General features: G+C 42.3%; 1 protein-coding gene across 2 annotated transcripts in view; it reads left to right on the forward strand.

Moving 5' to 3' along the window:
- The window catches only part of SLC17A8 (solute carrier family 17 member 8), a 31044-nt gene extending 16447 nt beyond the window's left edge, over positions 1 to 14597 (forward strand). The window contains exons 6-12 of one of the 2 annotated variants that reach the window (XM_080660726.1): positions 437 to 523; positions 832 to 971; positions 1405 to 1554; positions 2544 to 2676; positions 5682 to 5792; positions 10746 to 10873; positions 12641 to 13055. In XM_080660726.1, coding sequence (XP_080516852.1) covers positions 437 to 523; positions 832 to 971; positions 1405 to 1554; positions 2544 to 2676; positions 5682 to 5792; positions 10746 to 10873; positions 12641 to 12985 — 1094 coding nt within the window. In that variant the 3' untranslated portion in view covers positions 12986 to 13055. Of the gene's footprint in view, positions 1 to 436; positions 524 to 831; positions 972 to 1404; positions 1555 to 2543; positions 2677 to 5681; positions 5793 to 10745; positions 10874 to 12640 lie in introns of both variants that reach the window. The other variant, XM_080660727.1, reaches the window with a different exon arrangement.
- Positions 14598 to 14889: the final 292 nt, after the last annotated feature.

Below are 14889 nucleotides of genomic sequence, written 5' to 3' on the forward strand. Positions count from 1 at the left end.
TTGAATAGTTTGAGGTCCCTTATTTAAAGACCTAGGTGATAATCCTTCTCAACTGTGAGCTCTGGAAGGCAGATCCATGTTTCTTTGCTTGCTGTCTTCAGCACCCAAAATTGTGCCTGGTTGAATTTTTCTTAAGTTCCCTCAGATTTTTCTCATCTTTTTATTCCATCCTGTCATCAGTTTCACATTGCTGTGCCTGAGCAATCTTTGTCTAATCCCTCCAGGGTACCTGGGTGAAGTTCAAGGGCATCCTTGTGACCTTTCTCTCCTGGAAGCCCTGGGCTAAGGCATGCTGGGAATTGCCTGTCCCTCTGCACAGAGGCCTTTTGACTCCTGCTCGGTTTGGTTGATCCTCACCCCAACCACATGAACTCCAAGTGGACTGAGAGGGCTTGCATGAGATCACTAAGTATCCCTCAACCTTTTCTTGTTCCAGGTTCCTATGCGGGAGCAGTGATCGCCATGCCCCTGGCGGGGGTGTTGGTGCAGTACATTGGCTGGGCCTCCGTCTTTTATATTTATGGTGAGTGATTTGACTTCATGAGTTCCCATGGTGACTCATAGAGCTGGTATTTTACTGTGTAATGGGATAGACTGAGAGTTTACGATAGGACATCAAGGAATACTTGACTATCTAAGATTCATTTAACATTTATAGTAAAGTTGAGTTTCTTTCTTCAAATACCAGTGAATAACAACAAAATCCTTTCTCCTAGCTGAACATAGTACTGTTTGGGAATATTTTGAAAATGGAAAAATTTAGAGATGGAAGAGAATGAGACCATATCATCAAACCGTTGGTTTTTTAACTATTTTAACCTTTTGTTTTAGGTATGTTTGGCATTATTTGGTACATGTTTTGGCTGTTGCAGGCCTATGAGTGCCCGGCAGCTCATCCAACAATATCCCAGGAGGAGAGGACCTACATAGAGACAAGTATTGGAGAAGGAGCCAACGTGGTTAGCCTAAGCGTAAGTCTCGATGGATAGATGAAGACTTGCCTCTCTCTTCTCTATGACTATTTCTCTTAGTGATTGTGTTGTCTTAAGAAAAATAGCATGTCAACTGATGGTTGCCTGATGGTGGTGGGGGTTGGGGGTTTGAGGGACTGGGTCGAAAAGATGAAGGGACTAAAAAGTACAAATTGGTAGTTACAAAATAGTCACGGGGATGTAAAATACAGCATAGAAAATATAGTCAATAATATTGTAATAATTATGTATGGTGTCAATTGGATACTAGACTTATTAGGGGAGCACTTTGTAAATTATATGTGTCTAACTCCTATGCTGTATCCCTGAAACTAATATAATATTGAATATCAGCTGTAATGGATAAATAAAAGGAGAAAAATGACATGTCAATATATTTCCCTAAAAATCTCATGGTATTTTTACTCTCTAGAAATTTAATACACCATGGAAAAAATTTTTCACATCATTGCCGGTTTATGCAATCATTGTGGCAAATTTTTGCAGAAGCTGGACCTTTTATTTGCTGTTAATAAGTCAGCCTGCTTATTTTGAAGAGGTCTTTGGATTTGCAATAAGTAAGGTAAACACATAGATGCTTCAAATATTCTCGAACTTTAAATCTCTTGCATCTTCTGAGAAAATCTTTGCATGGTAAAGTAATTAAATTGCTTATCATAATTTATAACAGTTGTATGACACCTAATGCCCTGGAGGTCAGACAAGTCATACATTCTGTGCATAGTATACATAGTTATTTAATTTCTTCATAGCAAGGATCAGAGCTGTGGCGAGCTGCTTTTTAAGCTTATTTTGCAGATCATTCCTATCTCCATTATGGTGGTTATGATAATAGAGACCAAGGCCTTGTTTACAAGCTGTTTTAAATGTTCCCCAGTCATTAGGTTGCCTTTCATGGAGGAAGGGTATGAATGGTGAAACTTAAACCATCATCATGAAAGAATTAAGGTATAATATATGGTGAAGTTATAATATATGGTAATATATATTGATTGTGCAATATGCAGATCTTGTAATGTAGAAATCTACATCTGAAACCTATATGATCATATTAACCAACGCCACTCCAATAAATTTAATAAAAATAGGGGAAAAAAAAGGAATTAAGCCCCCTTCCTACACGGGAAGAACAGCGGCCTAGTAGGGATAGATGTCTGTGTAGCTCCAGGGGCTGTCTGAAGGGACCGGGGAAGAGCTAAGTCGGTGCCATCAGTGAACATTCATTCTGTGCCAAGTGTTTAGCTACCATGTACCAGGCCTCATGCTGGGTGGTGGGGTCTCTGTGATGTATAACAATCACTTGTGCCCTTAAGGAGCTTCCAATCTGCTGGAGGAGACAATTAGGTCTACTCTTATAACCATTCACTCATTCATTGTTTATTTACTACAGAATTCAGGCCTACCTGGGTCCCATTTAAGCAGATGATGAAATTTAGTGGTGATGGTGGTAGGCAGGGTAGCTGGTGGGAACAGGGAATCTGTACATCTGGAGAAAGCAGCTAAAAATAGCTCATTGGTTTTTTTTGTTTGTTTGTTTTTGTTTTTATCCAGGTGGGGCTCTTGTCGGCACTCCCACATATGGTTATGACCATCATTGTGCCTGTTGGAGGACAATTGGCAGATTATTTAAGAAGCAGACAAATTTTGACCACAACTGCTGTCAGAAAAATCATGAACTGTGGAGGTACTATGGATTTCATAAGCGGTTTTAAGCAGCTTTTCTAGAAAGAGATGAAATTGAACTGCAGAGTATATCTTGGAGGTTATGTCTAATCACTGGAAAGGATATTTAAAGCCCCTAAGTCCATCCTCCAGCGGGTACGGTACTATATATACAGTACCTCTCCTGGAAAATATCACAGTTTAGTTGAGGAGGCAGAAACACAGATGAAAAATTATACCAGGCCATGTTGAAGAGTTCTAGGAGTAAGAAGAAGATGTCAGCTTCACTGGGGGGTGAGGGCAGGGTTGTCAGGAAAGCTTTCTAGAGGAAGTAATATTTGAACTGGACTTTAAAGGATATGATTCCTCCAGAAAAAGAGAAATGAGTGGTGGGAGAAGAGTATCCCAGGTGAAGGAACAGTGGGTGAGAATACATACAGGCGTAAACAGTGTTGTCTCTAGGAAATAGCTGGTAGCGCTGTGGGACTACAGCAGAGGGTGTCATATGGGCTCAGTGGTGAGCTGGAGGGTGCGGGCTAGCAGAGGATGAGACAGGAACAGCAGGAGGGACTTATCAAATAACACTATGCTATTGTGGACCCTTGACAACAGTTTTCAGTAAAGGGACAACTGGTTAGATCGGCGGTTTAGAAAGAGTGATGTGGAAAATGGAGCAGAGGAGGAAGGGATGGGAAGACCAGTAAAGAGGCTATTAAGTTGTCCAGGTGAGAGGTGATGGGGCCCAGGCCTAGGACAGCGGCCGAGGAGGAGAGGGCAAGGTTGGTTTTGACAGATGTTTCTGAGACTGACCCCACGGATTCTTATGGTCATGCCGAGAAAGAGGGAGCTTTTGAGATTTCTGTGTTGGATTTTTGGTTACCATGTGTTGAGCCGTGCCCATGTGCCAGGGACTGTGCTCAATATCTTAAATACCCAATTTCATTTAATCTTCCAGTGCCCTATAAGGTTGTGTTATTAGCTCCCTTTTTTTGGATAAGGAACCTGAGAGGTGAAGTGACTTGTCCAAGGTCACATATGGGTGGTTTTGAGGTGAAATCTGAACCTAGCCCTGTCTGACTCTAAGTCTGGGTTCTAAAGACAGGCGGAGAGAAGATTAATTTAGAGCAGAAGAAAGAGCATGGTGTGGTGGTTTGTTTTGTTGGTTTATGAGTAAGAAATAGGAGAACAGGACTTGACTTGGGGATGTTGGCTTTGAAGGACCTATGGACAGTCGTGTGGAGATGTCTGGAATAAGCAGTCTTGAGGATGATGTATCCTTGTCATCCATTTCTAGGGCATGTTTATATCGGAAATGGTACTTAAGTCACCATTCTTCTGTCTGCTGTTGGCTGAAAGTGTGTGTGTGTGTGTGTGTGTGTGGTTGTTTGGATTGTGAGAGGAGAGTCTTCAGAATTTCCTAGTCCTTTTTGGCTGTGCGGGAGTCATTTATCCTGAATGACAAGCACAGAAAGCACTTCTATCCCACTGTGTTTTCTGTGTGAATATCACATGACTTTTGAGGCCCGAGAGCTGGGTGAACTGAAAGGGAAGAATTTCGCTTTATGCTTTTTGCTTCAGCCATAGAAGGTCACTTTTGGCAATAAATATTGAAGTGTGGTCATTTTATTTTTCTGTGAGAGGCCATAACATATAAACAAAGGGGACTCACTCACAGCATAAAGGAGAGTTTTAGTGTTAGAATTTGCAGGGGCAACTACCCATGAAGCCACTGATGATAAACATTCCTCGTCCCAGGGGCTTCATTGGAATCTGCTGGACCATTTAGTGTTCAAGGTGCACCAAGATAATGTCAGAAGGCTCACAGAACACCTGGGCAACAGTAGCATAATCACCTGGGTAACAGTAGCATAGTCACCTGGGTAACAGTAGCATAGTCACCTGGGCAATAATAGCGTAGTCACCCGGGTAACAGTAGCATAGTCACCTGGGCAACAGTAGCATAGTCACCTGGGTAACAATAGCATAGTCACCTGGGCAATAGTAGCATAGTCACCTGGGCAACAGTAGCATAGTCACCTGGGTAACAGTAGCATAGTCACCTGGGTAACAGTAACATCGACACATGGGTAACAGCATAGTCACCTGGGCAATAATAGCGTATTCACCTGGGCAATAGTAGCATAGTCACCTGGGTAACAGTAGCATAGTCACCTGGGCAATAGTAGTGTAGTCACCTGGGTAACAGTAGCATAGTCACCTGGGCAACAGTAGCATAGTCACCTGGGTAACAGCATAGTCACCTGGGCAATAGTAGCATAGTCACCCGGGTAACAGTAGCATAGTCACCCGGGTAACAGTAGCATAGTCACCTGGGTAACAGTAGCATAGTCACCTGGGCAATAGTAGCGTAGTCACCTGGGTAACAGTAGCATAGTCACCTGGGCAACAGTAGCATAGTCACCTGGGTAACAGTTAGCATAGTCACCTGGGCAATAGTAGCATAGTCACCCGGGTAACAGTAGCATAGTCACCTGGGCAACAGTAGCATAGTCACCTGGGTAACAGTTAGCATAGTCACCTGGGCAATAGTAGCATAGTCACCCGGGTAACAGTTAGCATAGTCACCTGGGTAACAGTTAGCAGTCACCTGGGCAACAGTAGCGTAGTCACCTGGGTAACAGTTAGCATAGTCACCTGGGAAATAATAGCGTAGTCACCCGGGTAACAGTAGCATAGTCACCTGGGTAACAGTAGCATAGTCACCTGGGCTACAGTAGCATAGTCACCTGGGTAACAGTAGCATAGTCACCTGGGCTACAGTAGCATAGTCACCTGGGTAACAGTAGCATAGTCACCTGGGTAACAGTAACATAGTCACCTGGGCTACAGTAGCATAGTCATGTAGTCAGGAAACACCTGGGTAATATCTGTAAGCACTGTGTCAGAATTTATGTGCTAAACATTAGGTCCATGGAAATATTCATAGATTTTTATTTAATCAGTACATGAACTTGGGCTGACTGACATGACAATGACATTTTTTCCCCTTGGTGTTTCCATTCGCAGGTTTTGGCATGGAGGCAACCTTACTCCTGGTGGTTGGCTTTTCCCATACCAAAGGGGTGGCTATCTCCTTTCTGGTGCTGGCTGTGGGGTTTAGTGGCTTTGCTATTTCAGGTAAAGTGTCCTTTGGATGTGCAAGTCTTTTGTATAGATCCAGCAAGACTTAGGAGGAAGGAAGGAAAACTATAATGGGTCCTCCTCCTTGAGTAGGCAGGCCATTGCCATGGAGCGGGGCCTCTGGCTAGAGAGTGTCGCCTATTGGCAATGACTGTGAGGTCACTGAGGTCTGGGCTGCGGAGCCTGGTGCAGCTGGAATTGTCCCCAGTTTCTCCATCTTGGGAAAAGACACAAAGTGCAGGCGACCCCTGAGGCATGGGCGGAGGCCCAAGCATGGGCCCTGGGAGAAGTGGCACTTTCACACTCCCAAGCCAGGTCACGCTACCTACCGGAGGCTCTTGTCACCTTTGCAACCCTCACCTCCAATGAGAGAACGGCTAACATCAGCTCAGTTGACATCCAGTCCTGCAATCGGAGATTTTTAGATTGCAAAGCTTCTCTAGATTTTGTCTACTCTGTGACCTTCATTTTCCAAAGCAGGAAATGCAGGTGCAGAGCAGTGACTTTCGGAACAGGTTGGGACAGATAGTAAGAATAATGACGGTGACAGTGAGAGCTGATGGCGAGAGCTAACGGCGATCAAGGGCACTCTGTGTCAGACTGTTCAAAGCCCTGTGTGGGCATCAATCCCTGTGATTCTCAGCTCCCGGGGGGGGGCTGTCAGCACCCCTGTTTACAGGAGCAGAACGCAGTCCACTGCGTGTGAGAGGTCCTAGTGCTGCCGTCTCATGTCCTACAGACTTCAGAAGCTCCCGTGCAAAACTGGGTGAGAAGTCACATTCAGTTGGTCTTCTGCCTTTAAAACATACCATAATACTAAAACCCATCACTTACAGAACACCTTACGACACTGGGAAACAAACAGTAATATCACTGTTTTACTCATGAGGTCCCTAAAGTCAGAAAAATTGGGTACTTTCCTGTGGTCACACAATCGGTGGCAAAGGGAGAACTGAGGGACGGTTCTGCCTGCACCAGGCCTGTGCTCTTCCCAGCATTCCAGGCGGCGGGAAGGATCAGAGTGGTAACGTCTCAGAACAGAAAAATATGGAACCTCTGGTTTAAACTACCCTAACATAGGGGCTTGATCGTATCAAAATAAGTAGATCTGGTGAATAATTAACTTAGGGGAAAATGTCTACTTTAAAAGTAGCTTGCAGCTGAGAACTTGGGTTTGAGACCTCTCTTTTTTTAAAAAAAAAAAATATATTTTATTGATTTTTTACAGAGAGGAAAGGAGAGGGATAGAGAGCTAGAAACATCGATGAGAGAGAAACATCGATCAGCTGCCTCCTGCACACCTCCCACTGGGGATGTGCCCGCAACCAAGGTACATGCCCTTGACCGGAATCGAACCCGGGACCCTTCAGTCCGCAGGCCGACGCTCTATTCACTGAGCCAAACCGGTTTCGGCAAGAGACCTCTCTTTACTGCTTACTATTTATGAAAGAAAACAATTGCTAAGTTATTAAATTCTCAAGCCTCAATTTCTTCTATTAGAGATTGGAAAGATGTAATGGCAACCTCACAGGGCTGTTGAGAGATCTCAATGAACTGATTCATGCATTTACTCACACGTCCCATGAGCCAGGCCCTGTTCTTGGCACTGGGGATACTGCATTGAAGAAAAAAAAAATCAAAGAATCTATTCTCAGAAAGTTTACATTCTAGTGGAAATAAAGCATTAGAAGCCCTTAGCCTGGTATGAGAGGTATAACAAAATTGTATTTACTATTATTGTTCAGTTATTATTCACGATGGTCCAGGCCTTCTCCCACTTCAATGTGCATACAGCTCACTCTAGGATCTTGCAAAATGCAGGTTCTGATTCAGCATGTCCAGGGCGGGGCCTCAGATTCTGCATTTATAATAAGCTCCTCAGCAAAGCTGCTGCTGCTGCTGCTCAGTGGTCCATACACTGAGTAGCCAGGACAGAGCAATCCCAACCTGTTTCCAGTAGGATGTTGAAGAATACCTTCCCTATAGTTCTACGATGCGGGAGAGATTCATATTCTGATCCCAGAAATGTTGAAATATTTAGGTTCATATTGCTCCCAGATTGCCAATTAAGCCACAGTCAGAAGGAGCGAAACCCAATACTCCAAAGCACAGCAGCTGCCATTATTTTTTAGCACTTACTCCAAGCTAGCCATGTTTTGGACATGGCCTCATTCAACCCTTGTAGCAGCCCTGCAAGAAGGGTATTGCTATGGCCGTTTAGCCAGTGAGGACCCTGACGCTTGGAAAGGTGACTTAACTTGCCCCGCTGAGTAAGTGGCTGGGACTGGAATACAGGTTTGTTTGACCCGACAGTGATACGATGGGAGGGACTGTGGCCATGGGATCTACTACCTGCCAACTTCATAAGGACTTCAGAGAGATGCCAAGGAAGACTGGCACAATTTAGGAGCTGATTATAGACGAGGGAGTCAAGCCTGTGACACTGAAAGATACAAGGACTGGGTGACGCCTGTTTTGAGAAATGTCCTATGTAGAGAAGACAGACTCTCCCAGCTTGGATGCCAACAAAAATATGTTTTATATGCTACAAAAAAACACCACACACACACAAAACTGAGTTTCTCAGTGATTCTCCCCACCCCCCGCCCCCCGCCCCCTGAACACCAGGATTGTGCAGCTAGAAACCTAATCTTTAATTGAACCTTATCTTTAACTGAACGCAGATAACTGGGCTTTGCATCAGAATATAATGCTCGACAATCATATTAATTGCTTCTTATCTCTGGTTCTTTTCTAATAAGTGTTTATCACATTGAAATCAACAGCAAGATTAATTAATTTTGCAGCTGTTTCATATTCGAATTGTCTGCCACTCTGATCTGAAAGAGATGGCATGTTTATTACAAAAAAAAGGTTTTCTCAAAAATTTTCCTGAATAGAAGTAGGAAAAAGCAACCAGCCAATGTGCCAGATTAGGAAAAACAATTTTAGATCCTATTTTCAGCTTCTTTGCACAGAATGGAGAATTAAAAAGCAAAGCAATACACAAAAAATGAATAAATAGAAATTACAAGCCCCTGCTGTCATGTCATGGCTCAAATTGGTAATTAATTAAATAATGATTTATTGAGTGCCTACTGTGTGCCAGACACTTTGCCAGTTCAGGTATTAAAATAGAAACAAGACAGATGGATAACCAACCAAAAAGAACATACATGCTAGTTCCTACCTCTATGTGCCATGTAATGAACACACATTATTAAGTGAATTCTTACAACAATTGTATCAGGATTAGTATGCCAATTTATAGATGAAGAAGTGGAATTCAGAAAGTTTAAATCCTTTGTCCAGGTTTGCATCTCAACTAAGCTCTCAGAGGCAGGCCTGTCTGACTCTAAAATGCACCCTTGGGCAATACTGGTAGAGTTGGTTCTTAGGGCCTGAAGCTGCCCCTTTCACAGCCTGGCCGTTCCCCTGCCGTCACTCCTCCCCATTTCCACTCTTTCTTTTCTCCTGATAAACAGGTGGATAGTGAGGTATTGGCGACTTATTATTTAACCACCCCCGGCAGCAGCATCTTTTGATCCAAGAGAGGGAGATGCCTAGCAACAGCGTCATAGCAGGAGTAGTACTGCTAATGGTAGTGGTAGTGGTGGTAATTAGTGGTAGTTAGTGGTGGTTAGTGGTAGTAGTGGTAGTTAGAGGTGGTTAGTGGTAGTAGAGGTAGTTAGTGGTAGTAGTAGTTAATGGTGGTTAGTGGTAGCAGTGGTAGTTAGTGGTAGTAGTGATAGTTGTGGAAGTGATAGTAGTAGTTAGTGGTGGTTAGTGGTAGTAGTGGTAGTTAGAGGTGGTTAGTGGTAGTAGAGGTAGTTAGTGGTAGTAGTAGTTAATGGTGGTTAGTGGTAGCAGTGGTAGTTAGTGGTAGTAGTGATAGTTGTGGAAGTGATAGTAGTAGTTAATGGTGGTTAGTGGTAGCAGTGGTAGTTAGAGGTGGTTAGTGGTAGTAGAGGTAGTTAGTGGTAGTAGTAGTTAATGGTGGTTAGTGGTAGCAGTGGTAGTTAGTGGTAGTAGTGATAGTTGTGGAAGTGATAGTAGTAGTTAATGGTGGTTAGTGGTAGCAGTGGTAGTTAGTGGTAGTAGTGATAGTTGTGGAAGTGATAGTAGTAGTTAATGGTGGTTAGTGGTGGCAGTGGTAGTTAGTGGTAGTAGTGATAGTTGTGGAAGTGATAGTAGTAGTTAATGGTGGTTAGTGGTGGCTAGTGTAGTTAGCAGAGCTTAGCTATTTGCCGTGGGATATTACATACATACTTCACCTGGGTCTCATATTACAGCATCTTTTATGACTTAAGTAGTAATAACACCCCACATTAGAGATGAGGAAACAAAGGCCTAAAATGACTTAAGTGTTAGAAATAAGATTAAAATCTAGATTTATGGACTCGAAATCAAGTGTTATACGGAAGTGTTTTGTAAATTACAGGGGATTCTGCCAATGTCTCTGTAATTGTATTACTTAAAAAGTACCTTAACCAGTATGCCATTTGGCCACTAAGGCAGGCTTCCCAAGGGTGGCCTATTGGGAGTGAGGGGAGGGCTGGAAGAAAGGATGTTCGGAGGCAGCGTTTGATTCTAATCATACCGAATGTGATTGTGTGATTGTTTACTCTGAATAAATGTGACCCAGGCTTTCTGCTTCTCAGTATTGAAAACACCATTATTTTGGAGTTCTGAACCTAAAAGGCACAGGTGCCTTAATTTTTCCTATGGAGAGTCCATGGCAGACATTGCTAATCAATCACAGCACACTTTCCTCTATATGCAGACACAGCCTGACAATCCTCAGCCCAGCCCTCTCTGTACGGGTACCCATTAGTCATATGCTAGAAGGAACCACTTAGATTGATGAGAGTTGGGGGGAAACTAAGTAGTTTCCAAAATGTATTTGGAATTCTGGTCTTGACTCTGATTTTGAGGTTTGCTTCATTGTAGGTTTTAATGTCAACCACCTGGACATTGCCCCCCGTTACGCCAGCATTCTCATGGGCATCTCAAATGGAGTGGGAACCCTCTCTGGAATGGTCTGTCCCCTCATTGTTGGTGCAATGACCAAGCACAAGGTAATGGTCTCCTTTTGGGCTGTGAGGATCAGAGGACTGAAATACTGCATAAACTTGTGATTTCAAAGCCCTGCCCGAGCCTGTAAATGTGTATGGTCCTTGACCTTGGCTAAGTCATTTGAACTTATCTTATTTTTCATCTCTCTTTCTTCATCTCTCCATCCCTCCCTTTATTTCTTCCTCCATCCCTTCCTTCCATTCTTCTTCCTTCCTTCACCGCTCCTCCTCCTCCCCTTCCTCCTCCTTCTTCTTTAATTTATTGTTTATTGATGGCAACAGGACTGATTAATTTTGACTCCATGTTTCATTTTCTCAACTGACAAATAAAAGGTGTGTGTGTGTAGTGGAGACAAATACCATAAAGACTGTTTAGAGACAGGAAGAAACTGAGGCAATCAACTCAGGATGAATAAATTACTCAAGATTGTTTTATAATTCTAAGTAATTAAACTTTATAGCCCATTTCCATCTATTGCCTAACATGTCCCAGCATAAAAATAGTGCTATTATACTTCCTTATTATGCAGAAAGTAAACAAGACATTAATGACCCGTCCTAAGAGGAGTATGGCACTCAGTCAGTACTGAACCTTTTTGCATTTAGACCAGGGAGGAGGATCCCAGATCCATGCAGAGTTCAGCCACAGGCCACATGGCTTCTTAATCTCTGTCACTGAAAAGGCCTCAGGATGCTGCTTTCTATTTTTGAAACTATGGAGTTTTTACCCTATTTTTAAAAAATAGTTCTTTCTTGTTGAAAGTATTACGTATGTCCCTCTCTCCCCCCTTCTAGCCCGCCCCAGGCCTTTGCCACCCTATTGTCTGTGTCCATGGGTTATGCATATTTTTTAAACTTGGATTGCCTATTACAAATATAACTTCAGAAAGTCTTTCAGCTTCTTGGAGAAAAAAGCATGGGCAATTTTTCTTATTTACTTATTTATTTTTAAATAGATTTTTTTTTTTTATTTCAGAGAGGAAGAGAGAGGTAGAGAGAGATAGAAACATCAATGATGAGAGAGAATCATTGATCAGCTGCCTCCTGCATGCCCCACACTGGGGATCAAGCCCACCACAACCCAGGCATGTGCCCTGACCGGGAATCAAATTGTGACTTCCTGGTCAACCCTCAACCACTGAGCCTTGCTGGCTGGGCAATGTTTCTTATTTGTTGATAGAAAAGAAAGGTGGGATTTGGAGATTATTAAAGTCAGAGAATACTCAGTTTCCCTCTCTGTTCGTGAGATGGTAAGATTGATAACATGCCTACTAAATCTCAGCCACTATCTCCCCTTAACTTTAAAAACACATACCCATTATTTTTGATACTGTATTTTACACAGAAAATATAATTATAAATAAGCTATTGACAGTGAAGACTGAGTATTTTCATGACTCAAATGGTTATATCTCCAATAGTAAGTGAGAAGATACTTCTGATATTAAAAATGGTGGGGTCCCAAAGCAAGTTTCATTTAACTTACTAGCTGAGTGGAAACCTCTTGTATATTCAGAGAGCTGTATCTCATATGATGCTTATTTTGTAAAGTCTTTTCCTAAATTAAAAAAATGCATATTCCTTGTAGTGTTCACTTGCATTTCTCAAACACTCAAACTCTGTTGGGATCCCAGGCATGCTTCTGACGTCTTCCCAGGAGCACACACAACATTGCCTTTGGGGTGACCAGAGCTTTTGTCCAGAGCATTCTGTTCATCTCTCTCTCGCTTTTCCTTGTTAAAATAATGATTAGTACCGTTTCCTGTTTAGACCCGCGAGGAATGGCAGAATGTGTTCCTCATCGCTGCCCTGGTGCACTACAGTGGCGTGATCTTCTATGGGGTCTTTGCTTCGGGGGAGAAACAGGAGTGGGCCGACCCTGAGAACCTCTCCGAGGAGAAGTGTGGAATCATCGACCAAGATGAATTAGCCGAGGAGACAGAACTCAACCATGAGAGTCTTGCAAGTCCCAGAAAGAAGATGTCGTATGGAGCCACCACCCAGAATTGTGAAATCCAGAGGAAGGAATGGAGAGGGCAGCGGGGAGTGACCCTTGATGAGGGAGAGCTGACATCGTACCAGAATGAAGAGGAAAGCTTCTCAGATACAGCCTAATGTCTGAGGGGCACTTCTGTCTTCCCCTCACCTTAGAACCAGAAAGTATCCATACCCATTGCCTTCCCTGTAGCCCAGCTTGCCAGAGGGTTAAATATGGGGACCCTGGAGGTGGGGGAGGGGGAGAGAAGATTTAATCAGCAATAGAGAAAAGAGATATTATCTTGCAATGACATTTATGGGTATGGAATTTGCGCTAAGTTGACAAAATAGGTATATTTATATACATATAATGTTTTTTAAAAGAAAATGGGCCCTCGCCGGTTTGGCTCAGTGGATAGAGTGTCAGCCTGTGGACTGAAGGGTCCTGGGTTCGATTCTGGTCAAGGGCACATGCCCAGGTTGTAAGCTCGATCCCCAATAGGGGGCATGCAGGAGGCAGCTGATCAATGATTCTCTCATCATTGATGTTTTTTTTCTCTCTCTCCCTCTTCCTTACTCTCTGAAATAAATAAATTTTAAAAAGGAAAAGAGAATGGGAGGAAGTGGGGATATTTGGCTTGGAGGAGAGAAAACAGTAGCTGCCACTGCATTTCTGAGAGCAGCCATGCAGAGGAGGTTTCCTAACCCCAAGAAAGGCTGTGCTCATCGAGGCCCTGTGTTGTGTCAGGTGCTTTAGAACATCCTCATGGACACACAGCCACAATGACATACATTTCTTATCCCCATTTTACAGCCAAGGAAGCTGGAGATTGACTGGCCCACAGTCATTCTGCCAGGGCCAGTGCTGAGGTTGGTGGGGTCCAAAATAGGTATTAGTTTTGGGGAAGAAGGTTTCACCTTAGGGTAGGAAAGACAGTTTTAATAATGGAAACAACGCAGTGGGCTGTCTTGTGCATAACTTCGTATTTTGGCTGGTGCAGGGGATGGGAAGCATTTGGGTTAATGTGGCAGAGCCTTCAAATGTTGTGTGAGGAGCTGTGACCTAAAAAGTCAAATGATTCTGTGAATTCATAGTTTTGAAAAAAAATAACAAGGGTCACAGACTATGGGAGAGATTAAACTAGTTTTGAAAAAGAAAGAAAAGGCTATGCAAGATAGTAAATTTCCAGGACTCTAATCAGAATGGCCAAGAAGAGGTAAACAAAAGCTTGGCTATTAAATGTCAACCCTTCATAATATCAAGAATGTTGTTAAGTAATGTCCCAAATTGCTTATAAATCATTAAGACATTCAGTAATTTAAAAAATCAGATCATGCATTTTATGAGGTAAAATTTTCTTGAAAAATGTCTGTTTAAAAAAAAGTATGTCTTTAGCCATTTCTGCTGGTGATATTAGAAAGTTTGACTAAGTTATACAAAATTATGATTGAGGTATTCTTAATGACTGTATTTGGAATGATATCCAGGGGAAACAATAATATGGTAGTAGTTATACAGGGAAATACTAGAATGAAAACATCTGGGACAACTAGACGTAGTGTTGAAAATTTCATATTTGATTTGCATAAGGGAATAACATGGATACTCTTCAGATATATTTTAAAATGTAATGATATTTTAAATTTTAATGTTGGCATGTTAAGGGTTGTTTGAAAATAAAATTATTTTCCTGTTCATTGTTTTTGAAAATTTTATTTATACTTTCAGAAGAAAAATACAATATTGTGGAAAAATACATTTGCATGTAGTTTATTATTGTAAAGTGTGTTTTTCTAATATATATATATATTTCTGGTCCCCAGTTGTACCAGCAGAGTTGAGTTAAAAAAAGGAATTGCCTGATTCTCCATTAAATAATATTCTTTATATCATTAGTATATTAGTATAATTTATATTATCATCTGTCTTTAAATGTCTTCAATGAGTGAACTCATGTAAGTCTCTTACACTAGCTTCTGGCATGTACAAAGTGCTAAATAAACATTAGCCATCATCATTGTTATCTTTCAACCTTTTGGGA

Source organism: Plecotus auritus (genome assembly GCF_963455305.1).
Source record: "Plecotus auritus genome assembly, chromosome: 3".
Taxonomy (NCBI): domain Eukaryota; kingdom Metazoa; phylum Chordata; class Mammalia; order Chiroptera; family Vespertilionidae; genus Plecotus; species Plecotus auritus.